This window comes from Helianthus annuus, chromosome 11, assembly GCF_002127325.2.
Source record: "Helianthus annuus cultivar XRQ/B chromosome 11, HanXRQr2.0-SUNRISE, whole genome shotgun sequence".
Classification (NCBI taxonomy): Eukaryota; Viridiplantae; Streptophyta; class Magnoliopsida; order Asterales; family Asteraceae; genus Helianthus; species Helianthus annuus.
Window position 1 is genome coordinate 3431031 of NC_035443.2, and position 17813 is coordinate 3448843.

At 32.6% G+C, this 17813-nt stretch overlaps 2 protein-coding genes across 4 annotated transcripts in view; both read left to right on the forward strand.

Annotated features, from left to right (window-relative positions):
* Positions 1–5290: 5290 nt before the first annotated feature.
* LOC110889182 (peptidyl-prolyl cis-trans isomerase CYP19-3) lies at positions 5291–8750 on the forward strand. Its single transcript, XM_022136686.2, has 2 exons — positions 5291–5386; positions 7955–8750. Exon 2 carries the CDS (start codon positions 7970–7972, stop codon positions 8495–8497), a length of 528 nt encoding a protein of 175 aa, XP_021992378.1. The 5' UTR covers positions 5291–5386; positions 7955–7969; the 3' UTR covers positions 8498–8750.
* A 7480-nt stretch (positions 8751–16230) lies between these two features.
* The window catches only part of LOC110889184 (protein PHOSPHATE STARVATION RESPONSE 1), a 46201-nt gene continuing 44618 nt past the window's right edge, over positions 16231–17813 (forward strand). For 2 of the 3 annotated variants that reach the window (XM_035979495.1, XM_022136689.2), the window contains exon 1: positions 16231–16367. The gene's annotated coding sequence lies outside the window, so the exon portion shown is untranslated. The remainder of the gene's footprint in view (positions 16368–17813) is intronic. The other variant, XM_022136690.2, reaches the window with a different exon arrangement.

Genomic DNA, 17813 nt, shown 5'->3' on the forward strand with positions numbered 1-17813 from the left:
AGGATTTTGCCCTGCACATCAAGAACCAAATGAGAAGAGGTGACATCAGTGCTTATTTCTGTCAACGTGCGAGTTGACAATAGCTCCTTGATTGCAATGTTTTTGATTTTTTCCATATCTTCATATGCCATTTTTGTTTGTGTCTGTGTGTTTTGTGTGTGTTTTATTTGGTCTTCTATGTCTTAATATGGAAGGTAGTTATCAAGGTTTTTTATATTAATATAGTAAATTTATTATATAGGTAGGGTGGTAAGTTCAGTACTATTTATTGTAAAATTCATCATTACATGTCAAATTATAGTCACATCGTTAATAAATTAAGTTTTTTTATATAAAATAATATCATTTTTAGTTTTTATGATTGGTAGTTTTTTTTTTCTTTTTTGCATTTTTGTTACAAAGTTTTTTTTTAAAGTTTTGTTTGCAGCCTTATTCGAAATCGCACTTGATTCGAAAGAAATTCGCAAACTGTAAGAAACAAACATTTAGATATCCTTTTTTATGATATCGCATGTTTAATTTATCTGAAATCGCACACTATATGAAGGGGATTTTGGAAAGTTTGATATCGCATGTGTATTATCATGAATTCGCAAACTATATGAAATTTCAAAGAATTCTTAACTTTTTACTGATATCGCATATGCATCCCATGAATTCGCAAACTATATGAAATGTCAAAGAATTCTTTTTATACCGAATTCGCATTTGCATTATCGACGTTTTCGCACATGATTTGTCAATCTGCATCATCTTCCTTCGATAGTCAGTGCATACAGAATTTCTAAAATCATCAGAAGTTCATTTTCTCAGAAGAGTTTGGTGAAATAGGAATCGATCGATTTGGTGAATAAGAATCGTTCGATTTTTGGTTAATTGTTATAATTTCGGTTTTGGTTTTGATTTAGGATCTTACGTTATGATTTTTTACGTTATGATTTTTGAGGTTTTGTTCGCCGTTTATCAGGTGCTTTGATCTTAAATTTGACGATTTGAACCTTGGCGGTTTCCTTTTTATTAATCCTATGTTGACATTTTTAATAGAAAAAGGCGCTGTTTAAGAAAGATGATCCGGCGGTTGTGGACGACGCGTACATAATGTACGATTAGGTTATTTGTATGATAACCGGCCTCTATATATGTATGTATGTATGTATGTATCTTAGGCTCATCCCTCATTTCCTTAGGTCCTTCCTCTTTGCCCTATTCTCACATCCATTCTACGTGGTGCTAACGTGAAGGCTCATCCTCCATCAACCACACCGAGTAGCATTACCTTCTCTATATCTCTAAAAATTGCAATCATTACTGCTGACAACACTCTATTATGTCACCATCCCTCTATCGTTATAGCAAATGATGACATAATTACAAACATGTTAATCTCGGTCTTCTTAACTTGTCACCACCATTTTATGTTTTTTTTGGTCTTTGGCTTCCATGTTTGGAGATAAAGGTGGTTTTTTTTTAATATGAACTAGGTAGATTTGCTTGTGATATGCGGTGGGAATTCGATCAATTTGGCTTAGCTCGTTACCGTACATATCTTTATAGTACTGACGCTCGGTTTAAAGTCATGATATGTTCAAAAGAGTGTGGTTTACATTGAGAATCATAAAGAAAAGAAACGAATACCGGTATGTGTTCCAATAATAACTATAGTAGTACCAATCTGTATTGGTTGGCTGCCAAGACTTTTTTTTTAAAAAAAAGTCACATATTCTACTTTATAAAAAATATATTGAACGCTAGATATCGGATGAAAATCAAATAAAATAAAACTAAATGGGTTAAAAGGATATATTTTTGTAAGTATATATCGATACCGGTTCTGAGAATACCGATACGGGTATCGACGGGGCTTGGTTGGTGTCGTTTTCGTTCGCCATGGTACCGCTATGACACCGACACTTGATATAGCCCAGATACCAAAAAGACTATACTTCGAACACAACCGCGTTGTTAATAAAATTTATACAGGAACGTTGAGAAAAAAGGATATAGCCTATCAATTAGCTTTTCTTCTTTTTATAGAATTATGCTCAGAAATTTGCTTGAACACTCAACTTTAATTTATTTAACTTTCTTTTAAACAAAAGAATGCAAGTAATTGAAGAAAAATCAAATTATTAAAACTTTAAACGGGCTAAAAACGTATAATATATAGAGTATAAGGGTATAATATATATAGTTATTATTTATTATAATATACTAAGAAAACATAATAATAATAATAATAATAATAATAATAATAATAATAATAATAATAATAAATTAATAACATATGTTCACTGTTTATGAGCACTTCCAATTAATATCGATATAGATAGATATAAATATAATTAAAGAAAAATCAAATTACTAAAAATTTAAAAGGGCTAAAAACGTATAATATATATAGTATAGGGTTATAATATTTAGTTGTTAATTATTATGATATACTATTAAATTTAATAATATAAATTAATAAAATATGTTTAGTGTTCATGATCACTTCCAATTAATATAGATAAAATATATATAGTTATTGATTATTATAGTATACTAATAAAAGGTAATAATAATAAATTAGTAAAATATGTTCACTGATCACTTCATATCTATCTATACTATATAATAAAAGAAACCTATGAGAGGACACGTGTCGAATTCCCCCTTTTTTTCTCTAATTTAGTTGATATCCTGTAGGTTTACATATAATTTATATAAACAATAATTATAGATAAGTTTTATTTTTTATTTTACCTATTCTTTAGGTCTAATTATTATTTAGAGTTAATTACATAGTTCGTCCCTGTGGTTTGCACAAAGTAACATACTTAGGTACTAATAGTTTAAAATCACATTCTAGGGTATTAACTTTTCATTTTGTAACGTTTGAAGGTATTAGCGTTATTTGTAGGTTTAAAATCACATTCTATTATTACCTAAATATGTTATTGTGTGCAAACCACGTGGACTAACTATGTTAATACCCTAGAAGTTAATACCTTCAAACGTTACAAAATGAAAAGTTAATACCCTAGAAGGTGATTTTAAACTATTAGTACCTAAATATGTTATTTTATGCAAACCACATGGACTAACTATGTAATTAACTCTTATTATTTATATATTTTCTAACTGATAAGTGATAAGCCACAATTATAGATATTGTTTATATATTTTCTAACTAAATTCATTTTATTAGTTTACAAATTTCATAATCTTATTAAAATTCTTAAAGTTATGTTTTTCTTTTACATTCGTACTAAAGAAAATTCAATTCATTCATGATTTTATTATTATTATTATTATTATTATTATTATTATTATTATTATTATTATTATTATTATTACCTCCGTGGTAAATGTATTATTAGTAATATGTAGTTCTAAAATCAACAAATGAAACTACATAAAAGATAATCGGCTTATAACCAAACACTATCATGAAGTGTGATAAATGTGTTCTTAGAAATTATCTACCAAACTGCATAAAATACTTTTATTATTGTTGTTGTTAGTATTATTATCATTTTGCATCATATGTTATAAGTTGCATCATATGTTAATTATATTTATTTTTTTCAACCCGTGTAATACACAGGGTTGTAACCTAGTTAATATAGATAATAATTTGATTCAATTAAGTTACATATGTGAGAGTACTTGTGGATTTATGTTGAAAAAGATAAACAAACAAATATGATGTAAGCCTCAATTGCATGAAGCCGGATTCCATCATTGCCAAATACAATGCATTTATTTATGTTGGATATAAGATGTACGGTGATAGATTAATTACGTTGCTAACGAGGTATGATTCAAAGAGTTACACTTTAGACGAGAAATAAAAAAAATAATATTCAATGGTTAAATATTATACTCACACTTTGCGGTTTTAGCGTAATGCGGATATTAAATATTTAGTAAAATAGTTAAACTGGGGATGGTTCAAATGAAAACCACTTTTAACGCGAAAACTCGAAAACTAACTAAAAAAAGCCTAAAAAACACACAAAATTTTTTTTTTTTTTTTTTCAATTTTTTTAATAAAAATCGCTAGTTTTTATATATAAAAAAAAACTTTTTTTCAAAAAAAAAAAAAAAAAAAAATTTGTGTAGTGCACATGTGTAATAATACACATGTGTAGTACACAGACACATGTGCAGTATTACACATGTGCACTACACAAAATTTTTTTTTTTTTTTTTTTTTTTGAAATTTTTTTTTTTTTTAATAAAAAAACCTGCGAAAATTTGATTGAAAAAAAAAATTTTTTAAAAAAAAAATTTTTTGCATGTTTTTTTGGCTTTTTTTAATTAGTTTTCGAGTTTTCGCGTTAACTAGTGGTTTTCATTTGAACCTTCCCCTAGTTAAACTAAGTAACTATTTTTTAATTATTTATTTATTAGTTGTTTTAGAAGTAATTAATAGATAATGTGGGATATTCAATTTTTAGATAATATTATTTATATTTATTTGATAAATATAAAGGTTTTAGTATTATACATATTATTTTAAAGTCTTCACGGTAAAATATTTTAATATGGTCTTTTGTGTCTTTTTTTATATTTATATATAATATAAGAAAAACGTATATCACTATAAATATTGTTAGATACTACTCAAAGTTATCAGATAAAAATCAAGTATCCAGTACTTGGATTCATTTTTATGGTTTTCGATAATATTTTGTTTATACAACTTTGTCTACGGCGATAAATGTATATTGACAACATTACCATGACGATCTAAACTAATTGATGCCATTCGAACATCGATGTCGGTACCGGTGTTGTTTTTATTATTTTTGGACGATGTAATTTGTAAAACACGTGTTGGTTTCTATACCGAATGTATGTATCATACCAGTACTATAACGAATCGAACCAATACCCATCAAATGCTCGCAGTCACATACCGCCGCAACGCGCGAAGAAATACTCTAGTTTGTATTAAACTACAATTGGTAGATCAATATAAGTACTACGGTCAACCAACCAAAAGAGGTTACACCATCGTGAGAAAAAATAACCCACAACCACCACCAACCTAACCGCCGATCTCCATCTTCACTAGAAGCCACCCACCGTCACTAATCTGATCGGCCCTTCCCGGTCACCACCTAGAGTCGATGGTTCAATTATTGTTTTTTGAATAACCAACCATCGATTATAGTTAATACTTTTCAATTAACCGAACTCTCGGTTAACTGACTCCACGGTTAACCGACTTTGCACACCCCTAAACGAAATCAATTCAAAGAAGCAAAGGGAAGAAAATGCGATACATATAAACTTAAGGGGCCATACCCAAAAACATACAAAAGTTAAAACCCTAATAAAACCCCCTCAGCCTCATACTTCCAAACTTGTTGCTGAGGCTATTACAGATTTACAGGTATCATCGTTCTTCCTTTTTAACCCTAGCTTTTGTTTATCCTGTGTGAATCCTTCAATTGTTGTGCGAAATTGAAGATTTATGTATAATTGATGTTTCTTATTGATATGTTAGGTTTAAATCTGTTGAATTTGTAGTTGCAGTGGTTTTAAAGAGTGTTTGGATGTGCGTTTAAACTGGTTGTTTCGAATTTGAGTTAGGGTTATTTGTTTTGAGTGTTTTGGGAGCAGTGATTATGATTTTTCAGGTTAATTGTTCTCAAAACAGTTAATTTGGAGAGTAGAAGGGAGTGTGATTCGGATTTCAGATTACTTTTTGTCGAAATAATCAATTTTAGGTGTAGAAGTGCGAGAACGTTACGAAGCGCTTGTATCTTTGCTTTAAGGGGTGTTTGTTTCAGCTCTTACTGGTTCAGAACTCTTACTGGTTTAGACTGTTTGTTTCGCGAGCAGATGTCTGAATGGTTAAGGGGCTGTTTGTTTACCTCTTAATGAGGCTCTTAATGGTTCAAACCTCTTACCGGTTCAACACTTAATGGTTCAGACTGTTTGTTTTGCGAGCAGATGTCTGAATGGTACAGACATTTGCCTCTGAATGGTTCAGACCTCTTATTGATTTAGCACTTGACCATTTAGAAGTTGCCAAACAGCCCCTAAGACATTTGCGTGAGTCTGAATGGTTAAGACCTCTTATCTGAATTGGTCAGACATTTGCCTCTGAATGATTAAGTATTATACTGGCTCTTAATGGTTCAGACCTCTTACTGGCAGGGGCGGACCTAGGTAAAGCGCAGAGTGGGCGGACGCACCCCTTGAAAAAAAAATTTAGTGTATTTTTTAGGAAAAAAACCCGACCGCACCCCCTGAAAATATGCTTGAACCACTCATCCGCACCCCCAACAAATAATTTCTGGGTCCGCCACTGCTTATTGGTTCAACACTTAATGGTTCAGACCTCTTACTGATTCAGCACTTAACCATTCAGAACTTGCCAAACAGCCCCTTAAGTCTGTAATCCGGTATAGAGTTATGTAACCGTCTATTTCATTTTCGTTTGATATTTTATTAAATCAGTGTATTATGCGGCTCTTGCAGCTTTCTGTCTAAAAGTTGTTATGTATTAAGTGCACTCGAAGATAAAGGTGTTAGTTCATTCATGGTGTCTATGATTTTAATTTACGAAAACTGCCTTAAGTGATCTTACGAACTATGCTTTACCTAGAAAACTTGTTAATTGATATGCTTCTGCTTTCTTAGGTGATTCAAACACATGGTTATGCCATGGGTTAGTTTTAACCCGTTTGACCCGTTTTATTTTTAGCTAAAGTTTTTTAGTTTACCTAGTTTGTAGGTAGTCGTAGGTGCTTAAAAAGCGAGGGCTTTTTTTAAGAATGACGCACAGTATTAACAAAGCCGTTTTTAGGGGTTGTAGTCTTGTAGACATGTTTTAGAGCATTCTCACCCAATCCATCAAATTATACATACATTCCACTAAAAAACAACTCCTATATCAATATATTTTCACTAAAAGCAAATACTTTTTCTCTCTCCTTTTCAATTAAATAATATTATCATTACATTTTTCTCTCTCCTTCACTCACGACCACTTTCAATATATATTAAAAAAATTATACTGGATGAACAGTGCCCCCCCAAATATACAGATTAACAGTAACATTTTCTCTCTCCTCCACTCACAACCATTTTTTATACCCTTTATAATATAAAAACTACCCCTCACATATTTTGATGGTTTGGATGAGAATGCTCTTAGAATGGTTCTAGGCCATTTTTGGATGTTTCAGATCATTTTTAGCTGTTTCAAACACTAAGCAGTCAATAGCGGTGCTATAGCGGTGTTATAGCGGTGCTATAGCGGTTAGTGGACCTCAGGGTGTGTAGCGGTCCAAATAGCGGTGGCCTATAGCGGTTCCGCTATTAGCGGCGCTAAATACCGCTATAGCGGTGCTATAGCGGTACTATAGTGGTGCTATAGCGGTGTCCTATAGCGGTTATAGCAGTAACGGTGTTTAATTGTGTTAATTCTTAAATTAAATACTTCAAAGTTACTATTAGTATTTGATTTGCGATAGGTTTTTGATAATGGAATGATATTATTATGAATTTTGATATTACTATTAATATTTTTCAAAGATAGATATATATATATATATATATATATATATATATATATATATATATATATATATATATATATATATATATATATATATATATATATATATACATAAATTATGCATGGTATAAAAATTACCGCTATATCACCGCTATACCATCGCTATAACCTATATATCATATAGCGGACCTTGGCCGCTATTCGATTTTGGACCGCTTTACATGTTCAGGCTGATTGTTTTGCCAAAATTTGGCCGGAATGTGTGCTTGTCAGTCTTGCTCGTCTTTCTCGCTTTTGACTACTTCGCCTAATTTTTTTACCCATTAATAAATAGCATTTAACTTAAATGAACCCATTTGAACATAAGTGAGGATCTTTGCTCAATTTATGTTAATTTCTTGATTAACCTACAAACTTGCATCAAATTTGCAGATCACGCGACAAAAAATGACGAACCCAAAAGTATTCTTTGACATTCTAGTCGGAACAAAGAAAGCGGGCCGAATCGTCATGGAACTATTCGCTGACGTCACCCCAAAAACCGCCGAGAATTTCCGTGCTCTTTGCACCGGTGAAAAGGGGATCGGGATTTCCGGGAAACCCCTACACTACAAAGGATCAGCGTTCCACCGAATCATCCCTAACTTCATGTGTCAAGGTGGTGATTTCACTAGGGGTAACGGGACCGGTGGTGAGTCAATCTACGGTGCCAAATTTGCCGATGAGAACTTTAAACTAAAGCACATGGGCCCCGGGACTCTTTCTATGGCTAATGCGGGCCCGAACACAAACGGGTCGCAGTTTTTTATATGCACCGCGGCAACTTCATGGCTCGATGGGAAGCATGTGGTGTTTGGCAAGGTTGTTGATGGGTATAGCGTTGTGAAAGAGATGGAATCGGTTGGATCCGATAGCGGTTCGACTAAAGCAAAGGTTGTTATTGAAGATTGTGGTGAGGTTAAGGAGAATTGTTGAATGAATCAGCAGCAGCAGCAGTTATTATGTGTTTGAATTTTCTTGTTTTGTAGCTTGAATGATATGTTTGTGTTTCTTAAGATAATTGACCCGAAATCTTAAACGGATCTTTTCGGCTTGAGACTGAACCTGTTCTCGAACCCAACTTTATTGAGTCAGCCAGATTTGTTTGGTTTTGGCTCGATAAACAGCCCGTTTTGAACTGATTATAACACATGCAAGCCTTATAAGAGGTTGATTCGAGTTTACGAAATTAACTGTTCGTGTTTCGGTTAAAGTACCGGTTAATTCCTATCCGTACGTCGCCCCTGGCTAGTTTAGTGACCCCTTTAAATTCAGGCCACGATTGGTGCTCGTTCGCCTGATTTTGTTTAAATCTGACCATTGTTTCATCGGATGCATCCTTCTATTTTTTGCGCGGTGAATGTATCACGACAAGCTAATACCTAAACACACATGATTGTAATTTCAGTTTCGCATGCGATTTCTTTGCCTGAAGTGCTTGTTTCATCGATGAATGTAAATGAAGGTCGAAGGTCGATCGGGTGTTCTAAAGAAACCAACTTTGGTCTTGATTCATTCTCAAATGAAAGAGCAAAATCCACTAAACGTAGATAACCAAAACACGATATGTAAAGAGAGGATATTATTTTTTTATCATCTTTGTAGTTTCGTGTAACCGCCTATTACAACTGAGGTTGGTTGGCAATTTCTAAATGGGTAAGCGTTGAACCAGTAAGAGAGATCTGAATCATTAAGAGACAGTATAATGTTTAACAGTTCAGATGCAAATGTTTGACCAATTCGTATAAGAGGTCTTAACCATTCAGAGGTAAATGTCTGAACCATTCAGACATATGCTCGTGAAAGAAACAATCTGAACCATTAAGTGTTAAACCGGTAAGAAGAGGTCTTAACCATTAAGAGTCTATTTAGAAAGATTTGGAAGAATTTGAAAGTCCACATCACTTTGGGCCTTTATGCTTTAGATCTTGGATGTTGGTTCGTTCCAACTTCTTAATATTTTGCATGAGATTAAATCACTCACTTTTTGTGCATAACTTAAACTTTAAAGCACTAGTTTAAGCCCATTTCAGTATTTGTCAATTTAGTCAATAAACCATATAAACAATAACAAGCATGAAACATTTAGAAACACATGTTATTATATAACTTACAAGGCAAAAATAAAACGGAGTTCCTAAGGGGACTAGGGGTGGTTCACTAGTGATGGATTCTATCACTCTCACTCTCCAATCAAATCATGCCATGTCATCAACCAAATTTCTATCACTAGTGATAGAAATGTAGGAGGGGTGGAATCACTAGTGATGGAATTCTATCACTCCCAATTTTTTTTAATTTTCATTTTAAAATTAAACACTAAATTAAATTTCACTAATCTTTTTATTTTAAATTAATGACCGAGCACAAATTGATGAACAACCCAAAAGCCCAAATTGATGAACAACCCAAAAGCCCAATTGAGGGTTCGTCTGCAATTAAAAAATAAAAATACCAACTGTCTGCAATTAGTTGAAATTGCATGGTTCGTCATGCATGGTTCGTCAAATAACTAAAGGTTCGTCATGCATGGTTCGTCAAATTGGAGGGTTCGTCGTCCAAAGTTCAAATTTGTTCCAAAGTTCGACGCGTGATACACTCAACGCGTTAAAAAAATAACGCGTGAAAAAAGTAGCGGCGGCGGTGTTCCGTTGCAATTCAACGCGTGATGAACGTGTATAACGGGACCGCCCCGAGTGCCCTAACCATGAGAACTTGCAAGGGTCCACCCTAGTGCTTTTGAACCGAAAACTCGGGCCGACCAATAATTGTAGCTTTAAACGCCCAACGCATAAACCAATAGAAGCTGGATTCGAACTAGAGAAATCTACTAGAAGTGAAGTAGACATTTACCACTAAAGGTGTGCAGGTGGGGCTCATTTTTTTCAACCAATCAAATCTTTTTTTTTTTTTTTTATTTTGTTTAATAGGGGGTCTTTAAACCATTGCATGCAAGTTAAAGGAATGGGCTTTAAAGCCCCACATATGACGTGACGCCTAGGTGGATCTGGCGTGGCGTAATAAAGCCCCCTATGGGCTTTAAACCACACCCCCTAGCCTTACAAGCCAACGTTTAGGAAAGGGTGTTGCTACAGAGGCACCAGTCACCACCCCAATAGTGTACATTACTGTGCCTGTCGCATCACACGGGCTATATAGATAGGCAAAAAAAGGTATTCATTATAATTACTTATTTGACTCTACTTAATTATCTCCTACTTAATCATAAATACTTATTTTTTTTATAATTAAAGATATTCATTATATATAGACATTAATAAATGATAAGACTCGAATTTAAATTTGTCTTATAACTAGAATTTTGATCCGCCGCGCATTGCGGTAGTGTCGTAATTTAAAGAGACTCTAATTTGTACCGTCAAATATCTGACCCAACTTGTTTCCTGAACAAAACTTATATCAAAACGTAGACCAACTAAAAGCATACATAAAATAAGCATGGAAACATATTATATTTGTCATGACTCATTGTAGAAAAAACTACGTCAAAACGTAGTCAAACTTAGATTTATACAGAAACATATTTAAAAAAAGCACGTAAGCAAATAATGTTTTTAAGTTAAAGAATGCCGTCGTGGGTTGCGGTGGCGTTAAAACGTAAAGTAAGTCGAAATTATATACCACCAAGCGAAAACATATTATATTTGACTCGACTCGTTTTCAAACAAAACTTATGACAAATTGCAGACCATTCATGTCAAAACGTAAACTAACTTGGATCTGTACCAACACGTAGTTAAAAAAAGCACGTAAGAAAAGAATGTCAGTACCGCGCGTGGCAGCGTTGAAACGTAAAGTAAATCAAATTTATACCATCTAGTGAAAACGTATTATATATGAAAAAATGTAAACCAACTAAAAACATGCATAAAAATGAGCACAAAAAACGTATTGACAAAATGTAAACCAACTGAAACCATATATTAAAATAAGCATCGAAACATATTATATTTGACTCTACATAAAACTTAGCATGCAAAACTTGACGGGGTTAAAATGAAAAAAAGGAAAAAAATCAAAAAAAAAAAAAAAAGAAATAGTAAATTTTTTATGATAAAGAAATAGTATAATTATTTTTGACCAGATGAATTAACTGTTTTTTTAATGTGGATATATTAAAAGCACTTTATTGACCCTATATATTAAAAAGTGAACTCAATGAATAGTAGTCAATATTAAAAAGTGAACTCAATGAACAGTAGTAAATATTTAACAGAGTATTTAATTAAAAGTAATAAAAATAGAAATAAATGAATAGTATCAGGTATCAGTATCGGTATCAAAATGAGTGTATTTTCGGTATCCGTTCGGCACCGGTGTTCATTGGGTTTTACCCTCAAATACCGGTGCCGTAACAATACCGACCGTATCAAGCCGTACTTTACTAGGTATATTCGGTACCGGTATCCATTTTTTGGGATTTCGGTAACGGTATTTTCGATACCCGTTGGTACCGAGCTCATCAAATCCTGTAGCAACGTAGCAATGCAGGTAATTGCACAGTTTAGATTACTTTTCATACACACAGTAAGTAAACTGTATTTCGTTTGAATGAGGTTTTATATACACAACAAGTTATTTTGCCTTATTTTTTTGTCTTTTTACGTAATGAATGAATTGTAGCATGTAAAATTAACTTGGATATTTAGATTATTGATGAGCAAATCGTATCAAATCATGTAATCAAACCGGTATCGTATCGGTACCAAATTTACTATACCAAAACATTTTCGGTTCCAATTTGGTACCCACCTTTTAGCGTTTTTAGAATCGTTACTTTCGGTTTGACACCAGTCTAGCACCATACCTATATTTATTGATTTTTACCTTCAAATACCATACTGTATTGTACCGAGCATTTTCGGTGCCGGTACCTAATTTCGATGATTTTCTGAATCGGTACTTTCGGTGCCGTTACAGGTACCGAGCTCATCCATATTTTAACGTGTTAGCACTGTAATAACTAAACTGAAAACAACCGAATTTCCAACGTCTAGGACGTGTGGGTCCTATTATTATATATTAGGTTATTTAAAATCGATTTTTTTAGGACGGATTGACTATCCTTTTCACGACATTTTTATTTATGTTCTGATATTCGGTATCTGCTTGCCATTACTGACACGCGTTTTGTAGTCATTGGGTTCCCGCCGCAACGCGCGGAAGGAAATTTAACTAGTTTGTTTAAAGATTAAAGATATTCATTAGAAAATAAAGAAATAGTATAATTATTTTTGAACAGTTGAATTAACTTTTTTTAATGTGGATATATTAAAAGCACTTTATTTGTTAATTAAATGCATTAGTCATAAAGATATTTGTTAATTAATTGCATTAGTCATAAATAAAAAAATAAAAAATATGATTATAGTAGTAACTGCACCTTATGAATTTCTCTATGCACCCACTTCTTTGCTAAAGGATGATCTTAAATTGAAAGTTTTAATGCTCCATTAATTATTAGAACACTCAGATTTTTTTTTTTTTTTGAACGGCAAATTTGGATCACTCACGGACCACTGGAGTATCATCATGCCACCAGTGGTACCACGCGATCATATCCCCACTAGGCAATAATGCTTATACACCAATTCAGGAGGAAACCCATTTTTGGGAAAACCCCCTTGTGAGATTCGAACTCAGGACCTTATGGTCACTAAGCCTTATCCCGCCACCATGGATACCAATGGACTATGAAGCCATTGGTAGAACACTCAGATTTAAACTCTCTTTCCGATATTAGTACATCAAAGTTCATTTTTTCAAAAATATATATTGACGACTGTATATGTTAACAGATTACATTATACGTATTCAAGCGGTGTAATACACGTATTTATTCAATTCGTGCAATACACGGGTTTTTAAAGATGTAATTTTTTATTATTTAGTATAAAACTAGGTTACAACCCGTGGTACCCACGGGTCGCTCTATTTTTAAGGATATTAATATTTTATTAATTTTATTACAATGGTCCGTTTTATAAAATGTGTGGGGATATATATAATATGATTCAATGTTAATCGTATATAATAATATATGCAAACAATGTGATTTATGAATGGTAACAATTACCACATAGTTTTCAACATATTACCAGATAATGTTCTACGTATGTAAACTGATTCAGACCAAGATGAAAGGATGATAGCCCCTCTAACCATTCTCTGGATATATATTTGAAGCGATGAATTGATATAGCATTTAGGTTGGTTAAAATCTCAAATAGTAGCATTTCAAAAAGAATATAAAGGATTGTATGAATGAATGAAACATATAATGGATTACTAAGTATAAGATATAGATTAATAAACTAATTTATAAAAGTAAAATGAAAATGGGCTTGAAAAATAAATTCAATTTAGACAATATCCATCGATTGGAATGGTGATTACTATTTAATATAATTAAATAATCCATTGAAATATTTGTGCAAATTTATTGCAAATATTACACTTTTTCAAAATATTGTACCATCTATATCTTAGCAATAATATAAAGATGTGATTTTTATATTTTGAATTATTGCAAAACATAAAGTTACTAGTAGTCTTTAATTTATAACAAATATTTCAGTAACTTTTACAAAATATATTTTTCGAATTATTGAATTATATTAATTAATAGATGACCGATTAGTTAGAGAATTGATTATTTAATAAAATCAAATCATAAAAATGAAATCAAGATTCCATTAATAAACCAATACTACGGCTGACTAATTTATAATGACTTAATTCAATTTTGAATTATAAAATACAAAATATATAAAGAATCCACATTTTCATTTATAAAGGAATTACCATATTTCATTTTGAATTGGCTTTTTATTCAGCATACATGGTTCTAACCTAGTATGCTACTAAATTAAGAAAACAATTTTATAGACGGGGTTTGCTTACATTTTTACAAGTTTTGTTATTTGTATATTTTGCATGCATATCATTTAAATGTTCCCTGAGTTTAATTTAAACAAAAACTTATATTGAATAAATTGACTTTGGTATTAGTAGCATTCTATATTATTCGATTTAACTAGGTTACTAGTTAATCCTATAATTCCATAAAATATAACTTTATTTAAAAAAATAATTCAATCTCAAATAGAATTTATGTAATTAATCATGATTTATAAAAAAAAAAACACTTATTTTCTTATACAATATTAAGCATTTTAAGAGTATTTTTATTAATTATAAACAATATTACATTGGATAAGGTGGGTAACAGTTCCAACAATGATGGAATATTAGAATGGAAGAGACTTGGTTAATTACCGAAAATATAGAATATTACCTTAATATCAAAGGTTTAAACCGGTAAAACCGAAAATACCACAATTACATAAGGTATACCGCATTCTAGTTTTACAAGGCTCGTGTCCGGTATCCAGTATTACCGACCGATTCATACCAGTCTTTAAAAAAAATTGTTCAATATAGTTTAATTTGTCAGTCAAATCGAGTCAAATCAGGACACCTTGAGTCTGCTCGAATTTTTCTATTGAGTAAAAATGAAGCTCGAATTTGACTATTTTACAAACTGAGCAAGCCTACTTCGCTTGATTTAAAAAAAAACTGAAATAGTAGTGGTGATGGTTTTGCGGTGCTGGTTTGCAACTGTTTACAATGAGAAAAAGAGTCGAAATTGGCAGTGGTCATGATGACCAATGTGAGGACCGATAGATGAACGAAGTAAGGGATGGCGGGAGGAGTAGGTGGCATATCGATGGTCAAGCAAGTATAGATATGTCTCGACTATAAATTGAGCAGACGAAGATGAATAGTGCGCTTGCTAATGAGTTGTGAGGAATCAAAACAAAAATAAGTGGTTGAGAGAGAGAAAGAAGGGAGAGAAGTTGTTGATGTGTAGGTGATAATGGGAAGGTAGTCCAAGAGGACGACATAAGGTGGGTAACCAACAGATGACAAGTGACAATGGCTAGGATTCAGGCGACATGGGGAATTAGTTAACGAGCGAGCTTGCTTTTTCTCGAGCTCGACTACTTTATTAAGTGATACTAGATTTAAATAGCCCCAACTTTTACCAATTAGCCGATAACACTCCTAACTTTCGATTTATACCATACCACTCCCAACTTTCAACTTATTGGCAATAACACTCCTAAACTAAACCAACACTAACCCAATTTGGTGACATCAACTGCCACGTCACCAAACCAGTGTCACGTTAACTGCTACGTCATAAAAAAGCAAAGTCAGATGTCACGTCATCAAAAAAGCTAAGTCAGACGTCATGTCATCAAAAAATTCCACTTCAGATGCCACATAAGTAAAAACTAATTAACTGGGTTAAAGTTCAGTTAGTTTGGGAGTGCTATCAGCCAATAAGTTGAAAATTGAGAGTGATATGGTACACATCAAAAGTTAAAAGTGTTATCAACCAATTGATGAAAGTTATAGTTATTTAAATCCAATATTCCAGTTATAAACTAAGTCATCTCGACACGACTCATTTACAAACCGAGATATCTCAGCTCAGCTCGTTAACAAACCGAATAAAAAAAACATGACTAAGCAACAATACCCAACACCCTCTTTTATCCCCACCATCCATTTTCCACTCCAAGAAAAAGCAATCCACACCAACGGTGAAGATCATTTCCACAAACTCTTTAAGTGCACAAACACGCATAAAAAAAAAACCTTTGTGTTTTGTCTCTCATCATTGCATATACATAACTCCTTTCATTGGGGATTATTGGGGCCTTTAATCTTCCTTGCTCCGTACGTCCCCTTTTGTCTCTTCTTCGAGGAAATCAAGGTTAGTTTATCCAAACCTCGTACTCTCAAAACCCAAAACACCCATCAGATCATGGTTTCATATTCAGTGTTTGCTGATTTGTGTTAATTTTTTTTTAATTTTATTTTGGGGGACCAAAAAAAAAAAAAAAAAAAAACAATTGAGAAGCATAGTTTGTGTTTGTTTAATTGTTAGAAGTTGATCATGTGGGTATGATTGATGCAAATGATTTTTACCTTTTTAGGTTTGATTTTGTGTTAATTTTGTTTGAATTTGGGGGAATCTTGAATTATGAAAGTTGGTTTTACTATTTTAGCATCATGATGTTCTTTTTGCTTATAAAGTTTTTGCCTTTGTTTGAATCTTTTTTTTTTTAATTTGTTTTCTATATAGTTAATATCCCGATATATCATTGATATATCGGTTATCGGTTCCCTGCGGAGATAACGGTACAAAATATTGGTCAGAATATCGGTACCGATAAATGGGCGAAGCTTTTAAGGGGCGGGAGGGGGCGGCCGACCCCCCGAACTTTTCGCTTACTAGTGGAGGGTATGTAGTTTTCGTATAGAAATTTTTGGGTGTATACGTTTTCGACCCCCCGGTCGGAAATCTCAAGCTTCGCCACGGCGATAATATCAGCGATATTGTCCGATATTTGACCGATATAGGATCGATAAATCACTGATTTTCCCGATATCAGTACCATTCTTCTTATTTCTACCGTTCATTTTTCTTCTTATTGCTGTTATTAGTGTTTTAAGTCTTAATTGTTAGTTGTTACTGTTAAATGTCAGTGTTTTAAGTCTTAGTCAGTTCTTACTTGTTACAATTGTTAGTGTTAAATTGCTATATATATAAATTTAGCATGGTATTAAAATTACCGATATCCCACGCGATAACCGATATCTCAAATATCGGTCCTTGACCGATATCCAATATTTTACCGCATTAACTACTTAGTTTGTTGTTAATTAAACCCTTTTTGTTTGAATTATGTAAGTTACATTTTTTGTGTAAGTAACAACCCCTTTTGTAAGTATGTAAACTAAAGTGTAAGTGATATATATTGCTTCAATTTATTAACAATTTGCAGCAATCTTAAGTTGTTTCATTAATTTTTAAAGGCTTATTCCTTGTTTATTTTTATGGTTTTAATCTATTTTTTTGGATTAAAGAGCCTTTTCTAATCCTTGATGCTTGTAGTCTAAGTAGTTTGATATATCGGTTATCTGTCCCCTCGTGAGATATCGGTGCAAAATACCAGTATAGATATTATCGGCGATATTGACCGATATTTGATCGATACATCACCGATTTTCCGGATATTAGTACCATTCTTTTTAGTTCTACCATTCGTCTTTCTTCTTATGGCTGCTATTAGTGTTTTAAGTCTTAATCAGTTCCTAGTTGCTACAACTGTTAGTGTTTGTTAATTTGTTAATGGTAGGAAAGTATACTGAAGTG

Excerpts from the sequence above, each read along its gene's own strand:
- LOC110889182 (XM_022136686.2), top strand. The coding sequence starts at position 7,970 with ATGACGAACCCAAAAGTATTCTTTGACATTCTAGTCGGAACAAAGAAA.